The 27,751-nt window shown below is 32.8% G+C and overlaps 1 protein-coding gene across 4 annotated transcripts in view; it reads left to right on the top strand.

The window, feature by feature from the left end:
• LOC126886344 (circadian clock-controlled protein daywake-like) overlaps positions 1 to 27,751 on the top strand; it is a 90,040-nt gene that overhangs the window by 42,749 nt on the left and 19,540 nt on the right. Inside the window, exon 5 of one of the 4 annotated variants that reach the window (XM_050653239.1) lies at positions 22,443 to 22,634. The exons of 2 other annotated variants lie outside the window; for them this stretch is intronic. In XM_050653239.1, the coding sequence (XP_050509196.1) occupies positions 22,443 to 22,591 (149 nt within the window). In that variant the 3' untranslated portion in view covers positions 22,592 to 22,634. Of the gene's footprint in view, positions 1 to 9,449; positions 9,712 to 22,442; positions 22,635 to 27,751 lie in introns of those variants that run through there. One more of the 4 variants, XM_050653233.1, reaches the window with a different exon arrangement.

The following is a 27,751-nucleotide window of genomic DNA, read 5'->3' as shown; positions in this document are numbered from 1 at the left end:
CTTATTTTTTATTACTTTGTTATTTTTTATTATCTTGTATATGGTAGGGAATAAAAATTTGAAATTTTGCAGTTATGTATAACTTTACACACCCTATCAAAATAGCTATCAAAATAACAGTGTTGCCATTTAAGAAAATCAACGATGACGTCAAATCTCTAAATTGGGACACCCTTTATACATTATTATTTTATGTCAAAAATGACAATTTGAAATACAAATCGACGGGTTTAAGCATTTTTCAAAAAAACAAATAGTATTTGAATTATTGAATTTATTCCAAATTACAGACATAACTTTGTTATTTTTTATTATCTGGTATATGGTAGGGAATAACAATTTGAAATTTTGCATTTATGTATAACTTTATACACCCAATCAAAATGGCTATCAAAATGATAGTGTTGCCATTTAAGAAAATCAACGATGACGTCATATCTCTAAATTGGAACACCCTGTATACATTATTATTGTATGTCAAAAAGGACAATTTGAAATACTAATCGACTGGTCTGAGCAATTTTCAAAAAAACGGTTAGTATTTGAGATATTAAAATTATTCCAAATTACAGGCTCTCTCTGTATATAAACCAGAATATAATATTTAAAACACAACCGCAAACGTTATAACCAAGTTAACATTTATTTTCGTCTGATAGCACACAGCCCTAAACTTCAACAGAATTGAATTGAATAGCTGAAACAGATCTAAACATACTTAACAACACGTGCAAGTCATTAAAAATTCTGAGAAATAGTCAAATAAAGAAATATGTATGTATCTCAAATCTATACCATCCCATTTATGAATTTTGCACCAAATAGGTACCTAATCATTGTTATATTTTGCTTTAATAATACATCAATAAGATAGGTATTCTAAAATCAGTCTCCTTTAACTGATTAATAAAAAGTCCCATTTTTGGTCTACGAATAATTAACATTCCGCATATGAATTTCGCACCAAATAACATTCGAAATACTATAACTGTTTTATTTTTATTTAATAAGACAGTAACAAGTATTTTAAAATCAATCTCCTTTTAAAAGACTTATCTTTTTCGGTGTACGATATTGTAACAATCCGTATATGAACTTGGGACCGACCAACATTCCGTATATGCATCTGGAACCTCGCCGCCTATTGGTTAAAATATTACCGCGTGCTGAAACGAACCAATAGAAAACTCCTATGTTCCAAATACATATACGGAATGTTTAGATGCCTCCCGTTCCCAACGAGCCCACTTATGTCACGATCCGACGAGCACTCGCGCCTCCACCACAAAACGGGACAAAAATGACCAGAATGAACCTTAGATTTTTTTAATTTCCCCAGAATCTGGGGAAAAATTGATTTTCTATTTCACTCTAACACATAGGCTCTTATGAAAGGCGCTGATGTCAGATGTTGTGAAATGTCCAGTTTTTCAGTAGATTTGCAAAAATGTTATTTTTGTGGTGCCGTTCTGTTGCTGCCCTTTTACTAATATCGATATCTTCTGGTATTAATTTTGTATAATAGATTTTATGAAAATAATACAACCACCTCGACAACCTTCGAAGAACATAAAATACAAAATTGAGCTATGCCGTGAAAACTGTGCTATCAATTATTTTCAAACAGAGTATAATAATACTACTGGTCAAGACTAGGCATGACTTTCGAAATTTTGGTCCGGTGGACAGAGAGTAACCAGAGAAAGTATTCGGAACAGTGTTGCCAATCGGCGGAAAATTATCCGATTTGCGTACCTTTTGGAGAGTTGTCGTATCTTCTTCGTACCTTTAAATAAATCGGATATTTGCGGATATTTTTCAGTGTATCTACTATCGACTAAAACTTTCTCATCCATATATTCCCAAGACCAACAACACATTAATTTTGTTTGGTTCCACCCAATTTTTTATAAATAGCCTATAGTGGATGAATGTTAGTGACATCCGATACTTTTCATCTTTTGACAAAAGGGACATGTGCCGATTCTTTTGTTTAGAATTTAAATGCACAAGTGCATCCACTTAAGGCATACTAATCCAATTCAAATTTCAAAAACCGTTATACAGTGTGAAAGGCACTTATGGAATAAAATTATTTTTGTCCTTGTTTTAAAGAATTATAAAAAGCGCTGGGACCCGTCGATTTTAATAATATATAAATGTGCATTTTTTAAATATAAATTTAAATCTACAGGGTGATTGACGCAAGCCTGGCAGAGTCCATATGTTTTATTTTTATTGGAACACCCTATATATTTTTATATTTTTAAAAGCTGCTTAACAACCAATTTGAACGAAATATAATTAACAATAATACAGGGTGAAATTTTGAAATTAGAAAGTATGGAAACTACTTATGGAATAAAATTGTTTGTGTACTTATTTTAGAAAATTATTAAAAAATGCTGTGACCCGTTAACTTTTAAATTCAAATGGGCGCTTTATAAACATAGTTTCAAATATACGTGACGCACAGGGTGCGTCACGAAAGTCTAGCATAGTCCATGATCTTTAGTTTTAATGAATCACCCAGTATATTTTTGTGTTAGAAGCTAATGTTATACCTAATTATATTTATGATTTTTGAGGAATGTAATGGTACTATGCAGAAAAGAACTTTCCGGCACAGAAACGTCACTTTTCTGCACACTACTGTCAGTTATTCTGTAAGAAAATATTAAGTTTGTTAACATAAAATTGTACAGAAAAATGCATTTGGAATAGTGGTTGTAGAAAAATCTACTAATTCGAAACTAGTAATATCTAGATATCTACTAATTAACTCAAAAATCCTTCAAATTTTTTGCCTATAAAAATTATTTAGTCGGGCACTAACGTTGAACGCACCACGGGTATTATGGATAATAACTTTGATACCTTAATAACTAAAAGACTGTCAAATACATTTCTATTGTTTTAGTTGTAATAAATCTTTAGTTGTTAAAAGAGCGTAGGCGCAAAATTTCGGACCAATAATCTGTAAACTTATTCATTTTTTTCGAATCCTGAGAAAACTAATCAATATTTTTGAAAAATTTAAAAGCAGAATGAATGATTACATTATTATCGAGGGCTGAAAGTCCCTTAGAATAAACAAAATGTTTCTTTTGAATGAGATATTTGAAATTAATAATCACACTCAATATTCTCTTTTCGTTTTACCCCTGTAACATATTAGAATAAAAATTATAGAAGTGTTCAGAGACTTTAGGCCCTCGGTAATAATGTAATCTTTCATTCTGCGTTTAAATTTTTAAATAATACTTATTAGCTGTCTCAGGACTCGAAAAAATATTGCATTTTAAAAGCATTGACCAGAAATTTTGCGCCTATGCTATTAATGTAGCTGTAGTTTATTTTGTATTGATTTATTTATTATTTATTTTTCCAGTACCTATTTTTGCGGTAGTTATTACGTTCTAATAAAATAATATATAAAAGTGTTTTTTTTTTACTTAAATAATTATAATAAATTAATAGGTATAACGATCCAAATAATGAAATATTTAGATTTATTTATTTATTTAGAATTTAACACTTACGATAATACAAAATACGAATAATATAATAATAGTAAGTAAATAGTATTTACATACCTACATGAATTAAGTAAAAATTTTTAAACTTTGAAATAGAGAATCCAGTAGATTAAAGGGTGGGTTGCGGTTGTTCGAACGCTAATCAGAAATGGAATCAACTGATCATTATCAAATATTTAATTACTGTCAATGTCAACTTTGATTGGGTTGCTGAAAACATAATTGATTACAATTATTATGAGATTAGATTAATTAATCAATTATCTTAATAATTGTTACGTTAATTGATAATTAATAATTAATTAATCAATCAATTATGGTAATTATCATAATGATAATTGATTACAATCAACTGATTGGCGTACGAACAACGGATTTTGTTATTTGATGGTTGTTAAGGGGACTAAAAGAATAACATTGGCAACATTGATTTTAGTAACAGAATAATTTTTGACCTAGCGTACCTTTTCCTGACAAATCGGATATTTTTCGAGCGATTATCGGATAATCTAGAGAAATGCGATTGGCAACACTGATTCGGAAAGACAGAGATATATAAACGCCCGGTCTCAACTACCCATTTTTAAAAGCAGTTTACAAGTCCAGATTATTTCTCCTACTAAGAAAATTTTAGGTAATTTTGAAAATATTCCTAGTCTTGAAAAAATCTATATGTTTCTGTGCTGTAATTTTATTGTACATTGAACCAAATCATTTTGCTGCTTTTTAACACGGTACCTGTTCCCTAAAAGGAGAACACCGTAAATTATTCGTAAAAAACACTTAAAATATCTGTGTAAACATATGTTTGCATACATTAAACATTTCACAGATTTTTCTTTACAGATTCGCTAAATAAAATACTAAACATTTTAATAATCAACATCCACATTTGCAACAAGAAATCTCTTTCTATAAGCCCTATACGCTTACAAGCTGTATAAGCTTTTATACCTAAAACTGATAAATAATTTGCAAAATCGGCTGATAAATTATTCAAATTTTTTACAAGGTTTAACATTATATTAGTTTGAACAAACTAATTACGAAAATTATATTTAAATATCCCCTTTTTTGGACATTGTGGTGTCGGGCTCCCACTGCATCAGCCCAACTGATTTTCCATGTTCACTTGACAAAATAAAGACAACTTTTTCATTTATTATATAACTTAACACTTATAAAGTCGACCCAGGTCGGGTTGCTTACTTCATTACAAAAATGTGTCAGCGATACTAACTTGTAGCATTTTCTGTTACATAAAAGTAGGTACTTTTGTTGAGATGAACATACTACACAACAGAAGTACCTACTACTGATCTGAAGTATCTACTACAAAGCGTAGCGCCAGCCGTGTCTGCATTACACCAATCGTGATGGAACTAGTTTTCCATGTGCTTGGGATTTGTGAATTCAAATTTTTACGTACCAAATTATTAGAATTGTACATGAGTAAAAATGAGTGAATGATATTCCTTATCGACAAAAGAGTTATGCGAGGATACAAATTAACAATTTTTATTTGTTAATCTTCTTGAGAATTATTCAATTTTATTTGATAAAACAATACCCCAAAAATTAAGAATCTTCTTCCTAGTTTGTAGATTTTTCTATGACACACATTCATAAATGCTGCCATATTGTAACAAAATAATACTCACGCCGAAGTCGTCCATCCACCAACTTCACTTAAACTGACGCAAATACATACTACTAAACTAGCAAATACTTCAAAAGTGCAATACATTCTTCTATGTATCTGGTAAATAGTAGCAGATGCTACGGCGGAAAGTAAGTGCTTTGTAAGTGTAGTAAAATCTTCAAAAATATAGTACGTACTTGAAGATTGGCAGGTACTACATTTTATGCATTCCACCCAATGGGTGGAATGCATAAAACGTAGTAGATGCTATTGCTTCAGCAAATATTATCTACTTTGTAGCATTTTCTTTTACATAAAAGTAGGTGCTTTTGTTGACAAGAACATACTACACAACAGAAGTACCTACTACTGACCTGAAGTAGCTACTACAAAGCATAGCGCCAGCCGTGTCTGCATTACACCAATCGTGATGGAACTAGTTTTCCATGTGCTTGTAATTTGTGAATTCATATTTTTACGTACCAAATTATTAAAATTTTACATGAGTAAAAATGAGTTACTCAGATCCCAAAGCGACAAAATAGTTAGGATAAAAATGAACAATTGTTATTTGTTAATCTTTTTGATAATTATTAAATTTTATTTGATAAAAGAATGACCCCAAAAATTAAGAATCTTCTTTCTAGTTTGTAGATTTTTCTATTTTCTACGACACACATTCATAAATGCTGCCATATTGTAACAAAAAAATACTCACGCCGAAGTCGTCCATCTACCAACTTCACTTAAACTGAAGCAAATACTACTAAACTAGCAAATACTTCAAAAGCGTAGTACATTATTCTATGTATCTGATAAATAGTAGCATATGCTACGGCGGAAAGTAAGTGCTTTGTAAGTGTAGTAAAATCTTCAGAAATGTAGTACGTACTTGAAGCATTAGCATGTACTACGTTTTATGCATTCCACCCAATGTCTATCACAGTTACAGATGAAAAATCTGGAAATATCTACACCTTCAATATTTTTCTCTCCTTCTATTTTAACTTCTTTCAAACGCATCTACCAACTCCGTACTCTTACTTGTTAGGTTCACAAAGACCAATACTCTATCCTTCCATTAGCATCCTTCCTTTAACCCAGTAAATGAACGGGAAATTCGGCGATACCTTGTAATTTTCAGGGGCAACTCCGAATTGCATGAAAATTTTTATTTAGGTTCTACTTACCCTCCACTTCAAAGTTGAAATTGTGCCGTTGGTTGCTTTTACTTGGGGGGTGACAGTCACCCCTTCTCGGGGGTGAAAATGGATAAATTGACTGATTTTAAGCAACTTTTGTTCTATAGAGTTTTTTACGTAAGTCAATATTTTTCGAGTTATTTTCCATTGAAAATGTTAATTTTTCGACAAAAAAAACTACGTTTTCAGACGGTTTTTCGCAAATAACTCAAAAAGTAAATATTTTATCGAAAAAAATATCCTCAGCAAAAGTGTAGCTTATAAAAAACCCAAAAAAATGGTGTATCAGTAAAGTCTATCAATCAAATAAAAACAAAGTTGTAGCTCATGAAAAATACGTTCTGATTCGTCTAATTCCAAATCGAATGTTTCAAGGTGAAATCACCGAAAAATTAAGCAATTTTCGGGAAAAACCCATTTAAACTTTGTTAAAATATTTATAAAAAGCTTTGTTTTAATTGTTAACAAAAGTTTTAGCATTAAAAATAAGCGAGTTACACTCAAAATAAAGTTGGCCCTCTATTTTTTTTTGTAAAAAATCATGAAAATCTCGCCGTGTTTAGCTCCCCAAATGAAATTAATCGCTACCGCTTTACAAACAATTTACTTACCTATCTATTTTTTATATGATCTGTCAGTCTCACTGGTTTAAAGTGTTTATTTTTGAAAGGGTTATAATTGAGAAAGCTTGAATGGATCACTAATCATGAGTGTATGCAAATTTTGAACAGCCATATCCTAACCAATTTTTGTCTTACGGAGGAACAAAATGAAACTAGCATATTTATAATAGCAAAACCTACATTTTTACTCTTTAAGATTTTTCTTATCACTAATACTTTTTAAGTTATTTTGAAAAAATGAAATTTTTCCAAAATTTTTAGAAAAATTTTTTTTACTGTAAGACCAAATGTTTTCAAAAATAAGCACTTCAAACCAATCAAACTTACAGATCATATAAACAGTACACACATAGTTAAAATAGATGGTAAAGCCAAACGATAAATTTCATTTAGGGTGCTAAATAGAGGGAGGTTTTCACGTTTTTTTTTTACCAAAAAAAAGGGGCCAACTTTTTTTCAGTGTAACTCGTTTATTTTTGATGCTGTAAACTTTTGTAAAAAACAAATAATAAGCTTTTTTCGATACTTTAAAAATGTAGTAAGGTTTTTCCGAAAAACGCTTCTTTCTTCGGTGATTTCGCGTTGAATTATTCGATTTGGAATTAGACGAATAAGAACGTATGTTTCATGAGCTACAACTTTGCTTCTACTCAATTTATAGACTTTACTGATACACCATTCTTTTCGTTTTTTTATAGGCTACACTTTTTCTAAAAATATTTTTTTCGACAAAATATTTACTTTTTAAGGTATCTGGGAAAAACGGTCTGAAAACGTATTTTTTTTTGTTGAAAAATCAACATTTTAAATCGCGAATAACTCAAAAAGTATTGACTTACGTAAAACACTTTATAGAACAAAATATGCTTAAAATAAGTCAATTTATCCATTTCCGGCCCTATTTTAAACACGCGTTTTTCACCCCCCGAAAAGGGGTAAATGTCACCCCCAAGTAAAAGCAACCAACGGCACAAATTCAACTTTGAAGTGGAGGGTAAGTAGAACCTAAATCCAAATTTTCATGCAATTCGGAGTTGCCCCTGGAAATTACACTCCAAAACGGTCATTTATTGGGCTACTTAGATATATTAGGTATATTATTGAAAAATATGCTGATAACAAATATTAAAAAATTTCACTTTGGAATTCAAAAAAGATAAACAGAGGTTTTGTGCTTTGCATTTTGTTTTATGTTTGGCATTTTATGTTTTATGTTTTGCATTTTATGCTTTGTGTGTTTGTTTTATGTTTTTGTTTTGTGTTTCATGTTCTGTGTTTTTATAACATGTTAAGTGTGTTGTGTTTGTATAAAAATAAATAGATAAACTAAAATAAAAAAAAGACAATAGAGTGTGAAGAAACTATACCATAAGACTTTGATATGGGAACCATAGTGATAATATAAAAAACCCTAGACAATAAATAAAGCAATATATTTTGTAAAAACTACCAGTGATCAATTTAGTAAATCTAATATATAAATGTGACTAAAGTTGAGAAAAGAATTTCAACAAGATACAATACATGTATACATGTAATTACATGTATACATGTAAATACATGTGAGCTACCAGAACGACACAGTAAAAACAACGAAAATGGCATTTTGGAACCGTTCGGTAAGAGTGCTTGTTGCGCTCTCTATACGAACTAAATATACGACGGCTTTGGCTTCGGATTGCAATGAGATGAAAATTGTTATTCAGTTTTTGAGTACATGAAGAGACCGACATTCTCAAATTCAGACGGCAAAATAAGTAAAACACAACCGCGTAGTAGATGGATTGTTGATATGGAAGAAGACCTTGAGTTTCTAAGGGTCAAAAGATAAAGGGAAGTTGCTAGGAGTCAACGGGAATGGAGACTTCTCTGTGAGCAGGCCAAGATTCACTCAGGATTCACAAAGGAATAAACAAAGAAACTTAAGGTATAATGAAGGCAACGAAATGAAGAGAATAAATATACAAGAAGAATGAAAAAATTAAAGCAGCAAAAACGAAAATAGGCTTAATCTGAAACATCTGGTGTCTGATCGGCCTATGAGGAGCAGTATGGCAAGGGATAAGGGCTTGCGGCTCAGTGATACTCCTCCATAAATCCGTACCGGAAGGGCGTTGACGCCTAAAAGCAGTGTACATATAAATATAAACGAAAATCGGAAAAATATAAAGAAGTTCATAAATTATTACAGCATAAAGGGTACAGTCCCAATGTATATTAAAATAAGCATCTTCTACAGGTTTACTTAGAGCTTTTATGTATGTATTTAGTTTTTTCTAATCTGTGTTTAACAATATTGTTATAAATGTTTTACGTTCTAATGTGTTATGTTACGTGTTCGTGTGTTTTGTGCTACTTTCCAGGATTGTGGACTTAAACCTTGTACTGGACGCTTTCGTTGTTCTTAGATAATTATCTAATAACCCCGTTTGAAATTTTTCAGCCAAGTCGACTAACGAGGTCCTAAATGCGGAATGGAAAACTATGGTCGGAGAATTGAATCCTGCTGTAAAAATAGTGGTCGCCACTATAGCCACAACTATAGTAAATGGAATAGTATCAAGAATACCTTATGAGGAGGTATTTGTATAACCTCACCGTATTATATGTACCCATGCAGCCATAATGTCTGTGTTATAATATGTATTATCTGCAGTATTACTATAGTATTAATTAGAAACTAATAAATAGATTTGCATTCAAAATTTGTTCAATTTAATCTCAGATGTTTATTCAGCACCTAAGCACTACGAGCCTTTTTTTCATATTTAAAGAGGGGAGGTATGGAATCTTCAAAAATCTCAGTCCAGAATGCCGCCCGACTGACCTTAGTGCACGATTCATTATTCGTAGTCCCAGCGATAGTTTCCGAGGTACTTTAAAACGCCCTCTCGTCACCGAAGCTACGCCGAATGTCTACCTGCTAAACCAGACCCTCCTTTGTCATCCAGATCTCCGAAAGCGGAATGGCCACTGTAAAGTCGACATCGCTTTCGAAGCACTTTACCTTCATTCATCCACACTCTCAGCAACGAGGCCCTTCCATTTTCCACGTTTCCCCTTTTTTGCTCCCAAAATTTAGGTTTTTGGTTTGAATTTTTTTTAGAGCTTCTTTCCCACAATCTGTCTAACACAATGTAGCTCACTCTTTCTCCTCTTATCAAAACATATTCCCTCTACCTTCTACTTACAATATATTTCCCTCTTACCTTTGTCGTTGGTACTTACAGCTGTTTTTCTTCCTCTTCTTTCTTCTTGATCACTGCACGGATATAGTTTTGTATACCTACTAGTCCAACCAGATTTATTTTCAATCATTCTCTCAATCTATTGACAGAACAATTAACAACATCATAAAACATAATAAAATACCGGAAGAATGGAGAACGAGCGAACTAATTCTACTATTCAAAAAAGGAGATAAAAAGCAGCCAGAGAACTACAGAGGTATCAACTTGTTAAATACTACCCTAAAACTTACAACTAAAATCTTACAAGACGTAATGAATCAGATGATAAGTTTAGCAGATGAACAACAGGGTTTTCGTACTGGAAGATCGTGTACAGATGCAATATTCATCATAAAGTAAATTACTGAGAAATCACTAGAGTATAGTAGACCAGCATTTCTATGTCTGATTGACTTAAAGAAAGCATTTGACAGAATAAGACAAAAAGATGTAATCCATCTTCTGTATAATAGAGAAGTCCCTCTAGATATCATAAAAACTATTGAACATCTACCAAAACAACAAAATAGAAGCCAGAATAGATGGACAACTTACAGAACATATAGATATAGGCAGCGGAATAAGACAGGGAGACTCATTGAGTCCTATGCTTTTCAATTTAATCATGGATGAAATCATCAAAAATGTCAACAAAGGAAGAGGAAGAGGATATAGCATGGGAAACAAAGAAGTAAAAATACTCTGCTACGCAGACGACGCAATATTGATAGCCCAAGATGAAGTTAGTCTGCAAAGATTAGTCCACAGATTTAACATAAGAGCAAAAGAATTCAATATGACAATTTCATCTCAGAAAACCAAAACAATAGTAATCAGTAAAGAACCAATCAGATTCAAAATAGAAATTGATGGTATCAGTATTGAACAAGTAATGGAAGTAAAATACCTTGGAATTACATTGTCAAGTTACGGAGACCTAGACAAAGAAGTGAGAAATCAAGTCCTCCTCCTCTATATGTTATCCTTAGTAAGTATGTAGTGGCGTCATATAAGTCGTTTGACTATTTCTATCCAATCCTCTCTCTCCTGTGCGTGTTGTTTTGCTTCGGAGAACGAGTAACCAGTCATGTCCCTTATTTGGTCTGACCATCGTAATGGAGATCTTCCTCTGGATCTTCTGCCATCTACGTTGCCTTCAACTATCATTCGTTCCATGCCTTCTTCTAGTTATATGTCCAAAATATCTCAGTATATTTTGGTTGATAGTTATGCTGAGTCTAGTTTTTATGTTAAGTTCGGCTAATATTGAATTATTTGTGCGATGTGCGGTCCATGGTATTCGCAACATTCTCCGGTAGACCCACATTTCAAATGCCATTATACGTTTTGCATCTGCTTTTTTGATGGTCCAAGTCTCTGAAGCGTAGGTGGCGATAGGAAATATTAACGCTCGAACAAGGCGTAATTTTGTGTTATTTGTAATGTCAGTATTCTTCCATATTTTTGTTAGTTTGGCTGTTGCCGATCTGGCCATTATGATGCGCCTACGGATCTCGTCTTCGCATCCTCCACTGTTAGTAATAACGGAGCCTAAATAATTAAATTGTCTGACCACTTCGTAACCTGCTAAGTCTCTTGTCTCCGGTTGGTTGTTTCTGCTTCTATCGATGATCATTACTTTGGTTTTCTGTATATTTATTTTCAAACCATATTCTGTACTCACCGTTCCTAGCCTATTCATAATTTCTTCCAGTTCTTCTGGTGAAGAACTTCTGGTGGAGAAATCAAGTACATAAAGCAAATAGATTGGCAGGATGCCTTAATAACACTATATGGCGAAACCGACATATTAACACTGAGATGAAGTCAAGAATTTATAAAGCCAGTGTAAGACCAATAATGACATATGTATCAGAAACAAGACCCGATACAGCCACAACACAAAGACTACTGGAAACGGCAGAGATGAGAGTACGAGAAGAATTACAGGAAATACACTGAGAGATCGAAAGAGGAGCGAAGATATTAGTAGACAATGTAACGTACATTGTATAAACGAATGGACACTAAATAGAAAAAAAGAATGGAACAACCACATAACCAGAATGGGGGAGACAGGTGTGATCAAAATAGCACGAGATAAATCACCAATCGGTAGAAGAAATATCGGCCGACCGCGTAAAAGATGGAGTGCCAACCTTCCATAGAGGTATCAATCCGCCAATGAGCAAGCAAAATTGCTTATAAAGAGGAAGAAGAAGAAGATTCCCTCAATCATTTCTCTCACTGTCACAAAATTCACACCTGCCTCTCTTTCCATTCTGTTCCTTTCTACTATCCATTTATTGCACTCTAGCATCGTATGTGTAACAGTGTCCGGGTGTCTGCAGTATATATAGGCAGTCATCAGTGTCAGGCTTTCTGAACCTAGAGAGGTAACCTGTAAGCACCTGCGTTAGGAAATAATCCAGTCGTCTGTGACCACAGTCTACCAAATTTTTTAGGTTCGAGAGCAGCATCTTTGTCCACTGTGCCACATCCTCCATGTTGTTCCATTCTTCTTGCCATCTTTCAATTGACCTTTCTACCTTCTAGGGTCTGCGAGCCTAGTAGACCTATGGCTTGATGTACTATTTTTTCTACGCCCTTTTGTCAGTTTCTATTCTTTTCCAGTTCGTTCCGTGTAGTCTTCTCATATCTTCTTTAACTTCGTTGCTTCATCTTGATCTCGGTCTTCCTCTTCGCCTTTTGCCAGCCAATACACTAGATAGCACCATTCTGGGAATTCTAGATGGACTCATTCTCTGTACATGGGCCAACCATATAAGTCTTTGTGCCCTAATTACCGCTAATAGGTTTGTGATAGAGCTAAGTTAGCTCATTATTTGTTCTACTTATCAATTATCCATTTATGTTTTTTCCATCAAAGATTTTTCCGCTCCCAAACTACGACAAAGTAGTAGGCAAACTACGTAAAAAAAGGTTTCCTATGCCGCTGAGAAAGATTGCGATGCTCTGGGAGAAATGTGGCAACACTGCCTTAGACATCAACTCTTCCTCTCTCTTCCCCACCAGTTTCGTCTTTCTGCATTGCTCAGTGTCGGCCTAGCAGCCTTCGAAGATGGAGGTCCCGGTCGCTGTTAGCGCCAATGTGACATTCATCGTCAGTTAACCAAAGTTAAGCGAAGTCATAGCACAGGTAAAAGTGCATATCTGTTCAATATGTTGTGTAGAGTGTAGATTTGTACAAGTGTAAATGGTGTATTTAATGGTGCAAGTGGAGAATTCAATGAAGACCCATTTTGCATTTAAAAAACGTACTGCATAATTAGCTTTACCCACAAAAAAAATTCAGTGGGCATATCTATTCGAGAAGGCCATTCGATGCTTCCTCACCTCCTAATCCAATTCTGTGGAAAATGTTGGTCTAAATATTGACGAAAAAGTAAAGCATAATACGGAGGAGCACCGTCCTGTTGAAAAATCAAATGATCTTCATCATGTTGTTTGTCATTTTCAATAATATCAGTAAAGGCAGACTTAATCAGGTCTGATCCTGTCAGGCTGATCTACCAGCCCATCCATTTGACTTTTGCGGTTGCTGTGTAACAAGTGTTTTACCGTTGATTGAAATATTAATACGGATTTATATTTCAATCAACGGTTTTACTAACTTCAAAACATACTAAAATACAAATACTACCCTTTCCCGAATTAAATAAGCCACGGTAACAACAAACTTTTAAACACAACAAATTAGTGCTTACAACTGATTTTCATAAGAGAATCATGTTAGGTATTTATGTGTTTATTATATCATTTATTTAGTGTGGCAAATGTGACAAAACACATAAGCTGTACGAAGAAAGAAATTTAAATCTAAACTATTGGCGTACTAAATCAACTAATTAAGCAGGTAAATACAATTTAAATTTTAAAATCCTTTTTAAATAAATAAAATAAAATATTTGGAATAATTAAAAAATATAAAGACTGTGGTAAAGAGAATTGCAAGATCTTTCAAACGATATACTATTTAGCTACCCTTTCAATTAAATATTGTTGGGGTGATTCTTCTTATTATTCCTTGGCTTAGGGGTCAAAGTAAAATAATCGAAAATACCGGAAAATGTGTCCCTTTTAGTCAAAAATTTCACAGTAACGTAGAATGCCAACCGTGCCTCTTTTCTTTTCACTATTATATATTTTATATTTCTCTTTGCAAAAAGCAAAGGTTAAAATCGAAAATGTCGAAACGGAAACCATAGAAATCAAAAGAGGTGTTAGACAGGGTTGCTTCTTCAGGAAGTGATATTAGAGGAAAAATAGGGTATATCAATAAACGGAAAAATCTTAAACAACATAAGATTCGCAGATAACACCGCTATTTTTGCAGACAGTCTAGAAGCACTGCAAGGATTAGTAAATTGATTACTCAAGTCAGTATAAAATATGGACTACAAATGAACGTTAAGAAAACCAAGGTCATGATTATTTCTAAGCAATATACAGTAGGAAGGCTAGATATCGAGGGAAAACAAGTAGAAAGAGTAAATTAATAACTATAAATATCTGGGAACCTGACATGCATTGAAATTGCAAGAAAAGCATTTAAGGCCGCTTTACAGCTTGCAATTCTACCTGCAAGACGCAAGAAAGTTGCCTAAAGGCATGCGCAGTATGTCGTCAGTTGATTATTGTATGCAACTTCTTACAATTGCGCGATAATCGGTTTGGTGCCGTTTTCTCTGCAAGTTTTCATGCAATTCTAGGGGAATTTGTAGGAAGTTTGATTTTTCCACAATATCAAATGTCATAATCACTTATTGACACGGATTCACGAATACATGCCGATCAGCTGTTTTCTGTTTGTGAAATATATCAACGAAGGGAATGAATAATGAAATGGCACTTTCTGAGACTCTATAATTGTATATTAAGCTACGGAAGTTCTCCCCTCTAGCTAAGAATCTTTAGGAATTAATTAGTGTTTTGCAGAGATAGTATCTCGAAGTATAGATTTCTTTGTGATTATGGGTTCAATTTTTCCCAAGAGTTTATTAAAATGTACCTTCATTCATTTGTAGAAAATTAGAGTCATTTTCATCATCTACTTGGATAAATTCTTCTGTTAGAGATATATTACCCCTCTTCTTGTTCAACTAAGGTCTTACCCACCATCTCCGATCTCGGCGTTCTAAAGTACATAGTAACTAAAAGGCTGCCTGCAGCAATAATAATACTTAAGGTTGCTGCTACCGCCTTTTTCCTTTCATATTTGGCTATTTTTGGTAGTCTTGGCATTTCTAAATTTACCAAGTTAAATAAACAGCAATAAAGTAATTAAAAAAAAACAAATGTTTATAAGTTAGGTTAAGGGTAAAACTTTCAACATTAATTGTATACAAGCCGGGTTGCAAGCTGTAAAATCGCACATATAGACCATGCAATAGACTTGAATGAAAGTCTTGCATGCAAGAAATTGCAGCAAGTTTTCTTGCAAGCTGTAAAGCGGTCTTTATAAAAATGAAAAAATGTTTGTTAATCGAGACATTCCTCTGAGGATAAGAGCCTTAAGATGCTACGTGCTCTTGACTTTGTTGTATGGAATGGAAAGCTGGACACTAAAAGTAGACAATATAAAGAAGTTGAAAGCATTTGACATGTGGTGCTATAGAAGGATTTTGCAAATACTATGGATCCAACAAGTTACAAATGCAGAAGTGTTAAGAAGGCTACAAAAGGATTGCGAGGTGATAAAGAACATCAAAACAAGAAATGTGGAATATTTGGGCCACATTACCAGAGGCGCGAAATATGACATATTGAGGCTCATAATTCAGGGTAAAATATCCATAGGTAGAAGAAGATTTTCCTGGCTGAGAAACTTAAGAGAGTGGTATAGTTGCAGCTCAGTAGAGCTTCTCATAGCAGTCGCCAATAAGGTACGGATAGCTGTGATGATAGCCAATCTCCGATAGGGGAAGAAACTACAAGAAGAAGAAGATTTCTCTTTGCCGACGTAAACTGATGAAGAGTGCCACGCCAAACTCCATTGAATCCCGGCTTTTGAATCGCAAGGATAAACAAATAATTGTATTAAAAATTCAAAATTCCTATCAATCCTAAAATACACTAAGCATCAAAATTAACGCACCACCTTAAAATTGTGACATTTTTGATGTCTAGTATTTCCTAAACCTGTTGTCTGATTTTAGTGATTTTTTTAATATGTTATAGCTTTATTCTTCAAGAATATCAATGTTATAATATTGTTGCTAAACAGATACGTGTCATTGTATACCGGGTGTAACAATGATAGTGTGTTTTTTCCTCAAAGTTTGGTCCTCAACACCCTGTGGAATATTCTAGTGTATATAAAATATTCAAATTAAAACTCAACTGTAGCCTTAGGTAACAATCGTAAATTAGACGTAACGGAGTCGCAATCATTGTCAAAGAAGAAATTCGTAACTGTATCCGAAATTTCGTCCCTTTCAATGATCGTATCATGATGATTTAGCTGCAAAATAAACTACTGAATATTAATATAATACAAGTCTATGCGCCAACAGCTGACAAACCAGATGAAGAAATTGAGCAATTCTACAGCCAAATTAAACAAATTCTCCGGAGCACAAGAAAACATGAAGCTACAATTATTATGGGAGACTTCAACTCAAAAGTTGGTGCCGAAATCACACAAGATATAACCGGAAAGTATGGACTTGGAGAAAGGAACGAAAGAGGGCAAAGACTAATACAGTTCTGCCAAGAAGATAAATGCATTATAGCAAATACTTTGTTTCAGCAACCTAAAAGACGACTATATACCTGGAAATCTCCAGCTGATCAAGAGGGAAAGATAGTCAGAAATCAAATTGACTACATTATCATTAATAGAAGGTTTAGAAACAGTATTACATCTGAAAAAACATACCCAAGTGCAGACGCAGCAACTAACCATAATCTGCTCTGTGCTGGATTCAAACTAAAACTAAAAAGAATAAAAGCCCCCCACAACGCAGAAGAAACCTAATACTCGACTCCTAAGAAATGCCGTAATATCAGATGAGTTCGGAAATAAGATAAATCGTGAGATTAAAAAACAGTTAGAAAGATCTGGACAAGAAAATATCGGTCAAAATCTAGATATCATGAATTCCGCCATGGTCACCATAGCAAACGAAGTTTTGAAACCAGAAAAAGACCCAATAAAGAAAAAGGATTGGATGACCGATAAAATACTAGACCTTATTCAACAAAGAAGAAATTGGAAAAACAAAGACGAGATTCGGTATAGAGAGATATACCGACAAATAAGATACGAGGTTAAGCGAGCAAAAGAGGACTGGATGGAACAAAGATGTCGTGAAATGGAAGAACTACAAAGAAGACATGACGAGTTTAATATACATAAAAAGCTTAAAGAAATTACCTACACTCAGAGAAAAAGAACTCCTCACTTTATGAGAAACTCCAAAGGTAAAATAATTCTCGACTTGGATGAAAAAAAGGAAGAATGGACTAACTATATAAAAGAGCTCTTCCTGGATACGAGGCCATCACTTAACACGACAAAGTATGCGAATACTGGTCCTAGTATTTTAAAAGCGGAAGTAGAGAAAGCCATCAAACAGAGCAAAAACGGGAAATCTCCAGGCCCTGACCAAATACCATCAGACTGGCTCAAACTTCTGGATGACGACAATGTCTCACAACTAACAAACATTTATAACCATATATACGAGACTGGCATGATGCCACAGATATGGTTAGAGTCTACATTTATTCCACTCCCAAAAAAGCCTAATACATCATCATGTAAAGACTTTAGACTAATTAGTCTCATGAGCCACTCTCTCAAGCTACTTCTTAAGATAATTCTTAATAGAATCAAGCAGAAATGTGAAGAGACAATGGGAAACAAACAATTCGGTTTCAGAGAAGGATTGGGAACAAGGGAAGCTTTGTTCTCAATGTTAACATTACTTCAACGATCATGGGAAGTACAGAAACCAATTTACGTCTGCTTTATAGATTTTGAGAAGGCGTTTGATAGAGTTCAACATAATAGGTTGTTTGAATATCTAGAAATGATTGGAATAGACGATAAAGATCTGAGACTTTTACAACATCTATATTGGTATCAAGAAGCTTCTATTCTGGTAGACGGCAAAGAAACAGACAAAATTTGCATTCAAAGAGGTGTCAGACAGGGTTGTGTGTTATCCCCAACTTTGTTTAACGTATACTCAGAAATAATTTTTAATGAAGCCTTGGAAGGACAATGTGGAGTTCGAATCGGGGAGAAACTATTAACAACATCAGATATGCAGACGACACCGCGATCATGGCTGAAAATATCGAAGATCTTCAATTCCTTATAGATCGAGTCACTAGGGAATGCTCCAATAACGGACTTAACATAAATGCAACAAAGACAAAGTTACTTGTGGTTAGTAAACAAGACGTCGGCCCTATGCAACTAATTGTCAATGATGAATCAATAACAAAAGTTAACCATTTTAAATACCTAGGATGTTGGATAAACGAGACACTAAATCCGGATGAAGAAATTAAAACTCGTATAGAAATTGCAAGAGGAGCATTTATGAAACTTAGATCTATTCTGAGCAACTCTCAGCTGAACTTACAACTAAGAATCAAGTTCCTAAAATGTTATGTGTATCCTGTATTACTATATGGATGTGAAACCTGGATCATGAAGGTTAACATGATGAACAAATTAGAAGCCTTTGAGATGTGGTCGTATCGTAGAATGCTCAGAATATCTTGGGTTCAACGCATTTCAAACAGAGAAGTCAAGGCGAAGGTGACTTAATGAAGATGATAAAAAAGAGAAAACTTGAATATCTGGGGCATATAATGAGAGGTAGCAGATACAGGATGCTGCAGTTAATACTCAATGGAAAGATCGACGGAAAAAGAGGAATTGGTCGAAAGAAATATTCATGGCTCCGAAACTTCCGTCAATGGACTGGCTTATCAGCAGATCAATTGTTACATGCCGCACAAGATCGAGAACGATATCGGCAAATTGTTATGGAAGCTACCCACGCCTAAAAATTTGGGCACGGTACTTAAAGAAGAAGAAGAAGCCTTAGGTTTTCTTAACATTCTGCTTTTTGATTCATTCGCTTATGTTGGATAATAAAAAAGTTAGGTACTTTAACAACTAGCAACGTTCTTCATCAATACAGGGTTTTTCTAAATAAGTCCGACAAACTTCAAGGGATAATTCTGCAGGGAAGAATAATGATCGTTTGCTTTATGAAGATATGTCCGCAAAAGCTTCGTTTCCGAGATACGGGATGTTGAATTTTTTCTTACAAACTGACGATTATTTATTGCTCTAAAACCGGTTGAGATATACAAATAAAATTTAGTAGGTATTAAGAGGTTGTTATTGCGCATTTTTTGGCATACAACGAAGAATTTTATATTCACCATTAGCGTGCATACGGGTCATATTACCAGGTCATATTACCCGTATGCACGCCAATGGTGAATATAAAATTCTTACTTGTATGTCAAAAATGCGCAAAAACTACCTTTAAAACCTAGCAAATTTAATTTGCATATCTTAACCGGTTTTAGAGCAATTAGTCCAGGAACCGAAGCATTTCACCTCGCAATTTTTACAGAATGGATCGATTTGCTTGAAAATTTGAGAATAAGTAGTGGATAATTCAAGGATAAAAATCTATATGATGCCGAAAGGCGCTTTTACCATGGGGTCGGTTGCCACCCCATCTTAGGGGTGGAAATTTTTTATTATATTTTGACTGCAAAAGTTGATAAAAACATTCATTCTAAGCAAAAAATGTTCTATACATTTTTTTGATAAAATTAATACTTTTCGATTTATTCGCTATCGAAAGTGTTAGTTTTGTATAGAAAAAATCAATGTTTTTCGATATATACTCATTTACCATTCACTCAATTTTTGCCGTAGAAAAATTTTTTTCAAACCAAGTTCTTGGGAATTAAATAACCTACAATTTTATATAAAAACATTTTTTGGTATATCTGATGCTAATCTTTCTATTTTGAAGAAAATGGCATTTTTTACCAAACTACAAAAAGTCTTTATTCGCTTTTAACTCTAGTTTTTTAAAAACTAATCATTCTAAGCCAGTCAAACTTTTAAAATCTATTAATAATACATAAATAAAGAAGAATTCATAAGGCCAATGACTAAAAGCAAAGCTAACTTACATTATTATGCTTCCAATTGGATTTCTTTTTTTTTTTGAAAAAAATATATTGATTTTTTACCGTAACCTTTTTAATTTTTATCTTAGAAAGTTTGTTAAAAAAATAATTTTGTAGGTTTTTACAAGATCTATAAGATTATTAATACCAAATCCTTTTAAAATCCTCAGTCGCAAAAAGTGGTGACTTTGAATGGGTTGGTAAAGGTGATTTTTGCATGTTATTACAAGTTTTAATTGTCAATAGCTCACTCAATTTTTACCGTAGAGAAATTTTTTGCAAACTATGTTCTTGGGAATTAAATAAGCTACAATTTTATATTTAAATATTTTTTTGTATCTCTGATGATAATCTTTCTATTCTGAAGAAAAGGGAATTTTTTACCAAACTTCAAAAATTCGATATTTGCTTTTGACTCCATTTTTTTAAAAACTAATCATTCTAAACCAGTTAAACACTTCTAGAACCTATTAATAATACATAAATAAAGAAGACGAAATAAGGTCAATAACTAATTTTAATCAGGGTGGTGATTAGGGGTTTGCTTTCGATCACTTTTTCGCTGAAAAATATAGGGTCTGACATTCTTTTCATTATAAGCCACCTAAATTTTGAGCTAAAGACTTTTTTTTATTTCTGAAGATAGATATTTTTAAATACTTCAAATTAGTTTAAACAAGTGATCCTCGAAAAATGCATAGTTTTCCCGTCTTTTGACTTTGAGACTACAATATTTAGCATTTTCCGAAGAGGACCTAACATATAATAAAGTATAGCTCGATTACTATTGGTCTTAAAGAAAATTAAAAAAAACGGTTTTGTAGATTTTTTTAAAAGGTACATTTTTGTTAAGCAAAGTTGTTTTGATAAAACAAAATTTTTTTAACTAATTTGCAGAAAACTGATTAAAAACATTAATTTTTTTTAATATATAACTAACATTTTCGATAGCGAATAAATAGAAAACTATTAATTTTATCAAAAACATGTATAGAACATTTTTTGCTTAGAATGAATGTTTTTACCAACTTTTGCGGTCAAAATATAATAAAAAAAATTTCACCCCCGACATGGGGTGGCAACCACCCCCATGGTAAAAGCGCCTTTTGGCATCATATAGATTTTGATCCTTGGACTATCCACTACTTATTCTCAAATTTTCAAGCAAATCGATCCATTCTGTAAAAATTGCGAGGTTTTCTCCTATTTTAAGCTTCATTACTTGGACTAAATAAATAAATCGTCAGTTTGTAAGAAAAAATTCAGCATCCCGTATCTCGGAAACGAAGCATTTGCGGACATATGTTTATAAAGCAAACGGCCATTATTTTTTCATGCAGAATTACCCCTTAAAGTTTGTCGCACTTATTTAGAAATACCCTATTTTGATGAAGAACGTTGCTAGTTGTTAAAGTACCTAAATTCTTTAATATCCAACATAAGCGAATGAATCAAAAAGCAAAATGTTAAGAAACTCTAAGGCTGTATTTGAGTTTAATTTCAATATTTTATATACACTAGAATATTCCACAGGGTGTTCCAAACTTTGAGGAAAAAACATAATATCATTGTTACACCCGGTATATAATGACACTTATCTGTTTGGCAACAATATTATTACATCGATATTTTTGAAGAATAAAGCTATACCATATTTAAAAAAATCACTAAAATCGGACAACATGTTTAGGAAATAAAAGACATCAAAAATGTCCCATTTTTAAGGTGGTGCGTTAATTTTGATGCTTAGTGTACATTTTTGTTAATTAGATAAAATTGATGTAATCATTTTTCAATCAGTAGTTTATTTGCCTATATCGATCTCTTTGCACACTACCGATCTCTTTGCACCCTATCAACATTATCATTCGTCACATGTCGTCATTTGGCTATTAGCTCAGCCCTCTTCACTTTTCTCTTTGCACCAGACTTCTTCTATCTAGAATATCTATGTATCACTCAAGTAGAAGTAGGAAATGGAATAAAATGGTTTTGGTTCTTTTTAGCTAAAACTACCCACGAAGTCGCTAACGCCGAGTGGAGAGCCGTAGTAGAAGAAATGAATCCAACCATTAAAGGAACTGTTAGAAGTATTGCTGGTCTTCTAGTTAATGCTGTAGCTTCAAGGGTTCCTTATGACTGGTTGTTTGAATAATTAAATTTGTTATGTGTTGTTAAATATAGTAGTTTTTGTAGAATGCTGTTTTCTTGTAAAATTTTCTTGTTTACTTCTAATAAGACAAATACTCTAAGACAAATACTCTGGGCTAATTAGCAAAATACAAGGAAAAGTTATTTACCAGCAGTTTTATTGCTGGAATCGAATCTTATGATCCTATATATTAATAATATAGGTATACAAAGTCCGCAGATAGTGTGCTACTTTTTATATAAACAAAATGGCGCCCGAAAATCGTGTTTTTTCAATTTTTGCTCTATAACTCCAAAGATTTTAATTTTACACCAAAAACACCCAAATAAAAATTCACGGTAATTAAATTCTGAATCGAGACGTGTTTTTCCCGATTTCCTTTGACGAAAATTTTCCGAGGAAAAAACGAGTTTTTCCAACAAAATCTTTAATTTTCAACTAAAATTTTAGATAAGTAATTTTTTATCAATAATTAATTAACTTGGCAATAAAAAGCCCTTTTCGCAAAGATTATAATTCCAGAAGCCGATGAAAATGGAATAAACAGTTTAGCAACAATTAAATTGTTAATTAAAAATTTACGGTCGCTATAATAACCACAATAATTATGATACATAAGAATAACTATGATTTTTGTATAAAAAGACACTGTACCTATCTAATGCACTTTACAGAATTGAAACTTAACTATTTAGGCGGCCTCGGGAATATTTTAAAATTATAAACAATTTTTTGGCTTATAAACAAATAGAATATCTCGGGAAATAATAAATTAAATTAAATAATGAAAACGACATTAGAAAAAAAGTGGCCTTTTTTACTGTGTTACATTTCTTATTACAACCCTTAACTTTAAATAAGTACCAGACCAACCCTGTCCTGTCCAGTACCACCTAGTTCATCCCCTCCTAATTCCATCCTTTCCAATAGACAATATTTGGACACTTGCGAAATTGTGAATACAGAAAGGATCTCTTTTCTCTACGATCCGTCGAAGGATCAACTCGAGTACCGCTCATCCCTTGACGGTACATCTCATCAATCTCTTTGCCTGGCACCCACCTACGGGTCAACGTCTGTAATCTCGTACCATCCACCACGCGTTGGAGGTATATGAATTCTTCTCCTACGACCGCTAAGGCGCGAACACATCTCCAAAATAAGACAATATAATTAGACAGCACAACTACTTTTTAGAAAGGTTCAACTACTAGTTGTGTCAATGTTACAAAGAACCCTCTAAAGAAAATTATGCAAAAATACAAAAATTGCGCTGGGCAGGTCACCTTATAAGAATGGATAAGGACCCAACACCAAGTAGGACGCTTATTAGAAGACCAAGGAAAAGGTGGATCTACGAAGTCAGAAATGATAAATAGAAATATTGAGGGTGGATAAATCGAAGAGAATAGTCAAGGAAAGAGATACTTGGAGACAGATTCTGAGGGAGGCCAGGGTCTGTTGAGCTGTAGTGCCAGAGAGAGATTAAAAAGATTAAAAAGGTACAGAACACCATAAAACAATGTAGAAGAACACCATAAAACAATGTAATACAGGCATAGTTGTAGACATCGAAGACCAGGTTTTGCTACAACTGAAAATAAATTAAGAAGATGAAAAGAGTACATGCAAAAATTATTCAACGATACAGCAAGAAGACCGACTAAGATATGCAATACCTACGGCCCAGAAATCACAAACGAAGTAGTAACTATGGTCATTAAGCGAATTAAAGTTGGAAAATTACCAGGACCTGATGAAGTGCATGGAGAAATTTTGAAGATTTTAGAAACACATCAAATCACAGCCCTTATGAAGCTATTCAACAGTAGATATGAGATTGATCACTTACCAAAAGACTGTCTATTATTAATATTCAATTCACTTGCAAAAAAAAACGTTAGGAAATGAGAACACAGATTAATTCGTTTGATGAGCCATGTACTTAAAATACTTCTTACTATTCACCTATTCTCCTTTTTCGAGAATGGGTGATTGTTGGTACAAGTCCCGAAACAAGTCGATTTTTATTTTTAAATTACGATTTTTTGGCATATAAATCATACTAGTGACGTTATCCATCTGGCTGTGATGACGTATTCCATGATATTTTTTTAATGAGAATATAGGTCGTGTGCTAGCTCCATTGAAAGGTTATTCAATTCTCTATTCAGTAACATAAACATTGATAGAAAATTTGTTCAAAATCCGGTTCGAAGCTGACCAACAAGGCAGAAGATGATCGATCAACAAAAATGGAGGAAGATGAACAATAAATTAAAATGGCCATCGTACTACCATTTAGAGCGTAATGAGCAATGTAATAAAGAACAATTCGATGGACCACCCACTAACGTGGGAACAAAAGAATAAAAGCATTAACAAATATGTGACTTAATGAATAACTTTGTTCCTACATATTCCTAAAATAAGATCTGGTCAAAGTTCTTTCGTAAAGTTCTTAGATTTAAACATCCGAATTCACTATCCAATTCACACTAGTCCGCTACACAAACACAAACACAATAGCACGTTTACCGTTTATAGGTTTGCAGTTCACAGTCGGACATGGACTAAGGATGTTTTCTTTAGTACTAATAAACTTAATTATAAATAATAAAATTAATAATAGGCTTTTGCGAAACGTGTAGTTTTTAAACTAGAAGGGAGGCACATATTACCTATATAAAATAAGAGACGTTCAAATAAGTAAGTTGAAAACTACTAAATTCTTACTTTAAAACAAATACGCGAGAGTAGTAACTCTAAACTAATAAAGGCTCCGTCCAGACCTCGCTGGAATCTTAATTGATACTGACAGCCTAAAATTATAATTGCAATGCCTACCAGACCTTGGCGAGGGACAACTTTAAAATTTCTTGAGATAAAACCACCTTTTTAATGTTATGTTTATGTACCCGGGATTTCTTGGGTACAAGTTACTCAGTAGGTTTTATGAAGGTAGCCATTGTTTTACTGCCAGATAGTCCAGGGTAATAAGGTTTTTTCCATGACACTTGAACAGCCAGGGTACTGAAGCGTTTTTTCGACAGGTAATGCATATAAGAGCAAATTGTAACTATTTCCTGCGTAGGATGTGGCGGCCATTTTTATTTATAAACAATTAATTGTCAAAAAATGACATTTTTCACTTTTTTTCAAATCAATGGAAAACAGGGAAACTTATGGATTTTTTAGTACGAATATCTTCGAGATTATGGAAAAAGCTTTAAAATGACGTATTACAAAGTTTGATATACTCATTTATTGTTAATATAATTGCAAAAAAAAGGTCGGAATTGCAAAAAAAAATATTTTCGCAATAACTATTGTAAAAATTAGTGTACAGCTCTGAAATTTTTGTCAAATAAGGGTTCTTTGGTGCTTAATATGTGATAAAAATTTCAAAGCGATTCATTCAATTGTTTAAATTTTATTCAAATTGTTTATCCCAGAGAGCATTTAATTTGCAATAACATAAGTCAGAAAAAATGACGATAGAACCATTCCACAGGTGTCAAATGAAAAAGTATGAGCTATATTTTCAACTTGGTTTAAAAAAAGTGAACAAAAAGGCATTTATTAGTAATAAATAATTATGCAAAAGTATCGTAAATCTTTCCTTATAAACTTTTTATTTTGTTATATAAGAAATTATATATATTTATTAAAATTTTTTATCAATTATGACATAAATAACATTACTTGGTAGTTGTACACTTAAAACAGGGTAAAAAAGTTAATTATTTTGGAAAAAGTTATTTAAAAAGTTTATAAAGAAAAATTGACGATACTTTTGCATAATTATATACAGGGTGAGGCAGATAAGTGGCCTATTAGAAATATCTCGAGAACTAAAAGCAACAGAATCATGAAAATTGGAATACAGGGGTTTTGAAGGATGATCTATTAAATGAAAATATTTTTATCTCTTTGCAACTTCCGGTTATACCGGAAGTTGCTTATAACTTCGTTTTTTTTAAATGGGACACCCTGTATATTTTTACATTTTTGGATTCTCTTCGATGTCTTCTTTCTTAAAATATGAGGATTTGTAATGTTATACAGGGTATTTTAAAAGATAATTACGTTTGTTTATTAATTTCGTAGCAATATTCACACCCTGTAGAATTGTAGTAGTTTGACAACTAAAACTCTACTTACGTTCAAATGATTTTCAATATAGTCTACTATTGTCAGGAATCATTAGTATAGCTAAATTTTTAATTTTAGTATATAGGGTTGGTCGAAACTCGGAATGAGTATTTTCTGAGTTTTCTTAAATGGAAACCCTGTATTTTAGTATTGTAATGAAATTATATTTTATGGTACTTTTTTATTTCTTAAGCATTCCCTATACCTAACTCCTTTAATTTGTGCTTAATTGTTAATTGAACCAACAATCTTAACTACGTAGCTATTTTGATAGCTAAACCATTATTGGTAATTTTAAGGATCAGTCTGGATTAATATGTATTTATTTCTGAAAAATTGTTTGTGATTGAATATTTTCATGGCCAACCTAATAAAATTTTACGTATTTTTTGTTGCAATTAATGTTTAGCTTGAATCACCAATAACTCACAAATTAAAGCAGTTAGGTAGAGGGAATACTTATAAAATAAAAAAGTACTATGAAATATAATTTCATTACAATACTAAAATACAGGGTGTTCTATTTAAGAAAACTCAGAAAATATTCATTCCGAGTTTCGACCAACCCTGTATACTAATATTTCATAATTAGCTATACTAATGATTCTTAACAATAATAGACTATATTAAAAATCACTTGAACGTAAGCAGAGTTTTTAATGTCAAACTATTACAATTCTACAGGGTGTGAATATTGCTACGAAATTAATAAAAAAATGTAAATATCTTTTAAAATACCCTGTATAATATTACAAAATCTCATATTTTAAGAAAGAAGATATTGAGGAGAATCAAAAAATGTAAAAATATACAGGGTGTCCCATTTAAAAAACCAAGTTATAAGCAACTTCCGGTATAACCGGAAGTTGTAAAGAGATGAAAATATTTTCATTTAATAGATCATCCCTCAAAACCCCTTTATTGCAATTTTCATGATTCTGTTGCCTTTAGTTCTCGAGATATTTCTAATAGGCCAGTTATCTGCCTCACCCTATATTACTAATAAAA

Source organism: Diabrotica virgifera, chromosome 1, assembly GCF_917563875.1.
Source record: "Diabrotica virgifera virgifera chromosome 1, PGI_DIABVI_V3a".
Lineage (NCBI taxonomy): Eukaryota > Metazoa > Arthropoda > Insecta > Coleoptera > Chrysomelidae > Diabrotica > Diabrotica virgifera.
This window is presented reverse-complemented; position numbering and strand designations above follow the sequence as displayed.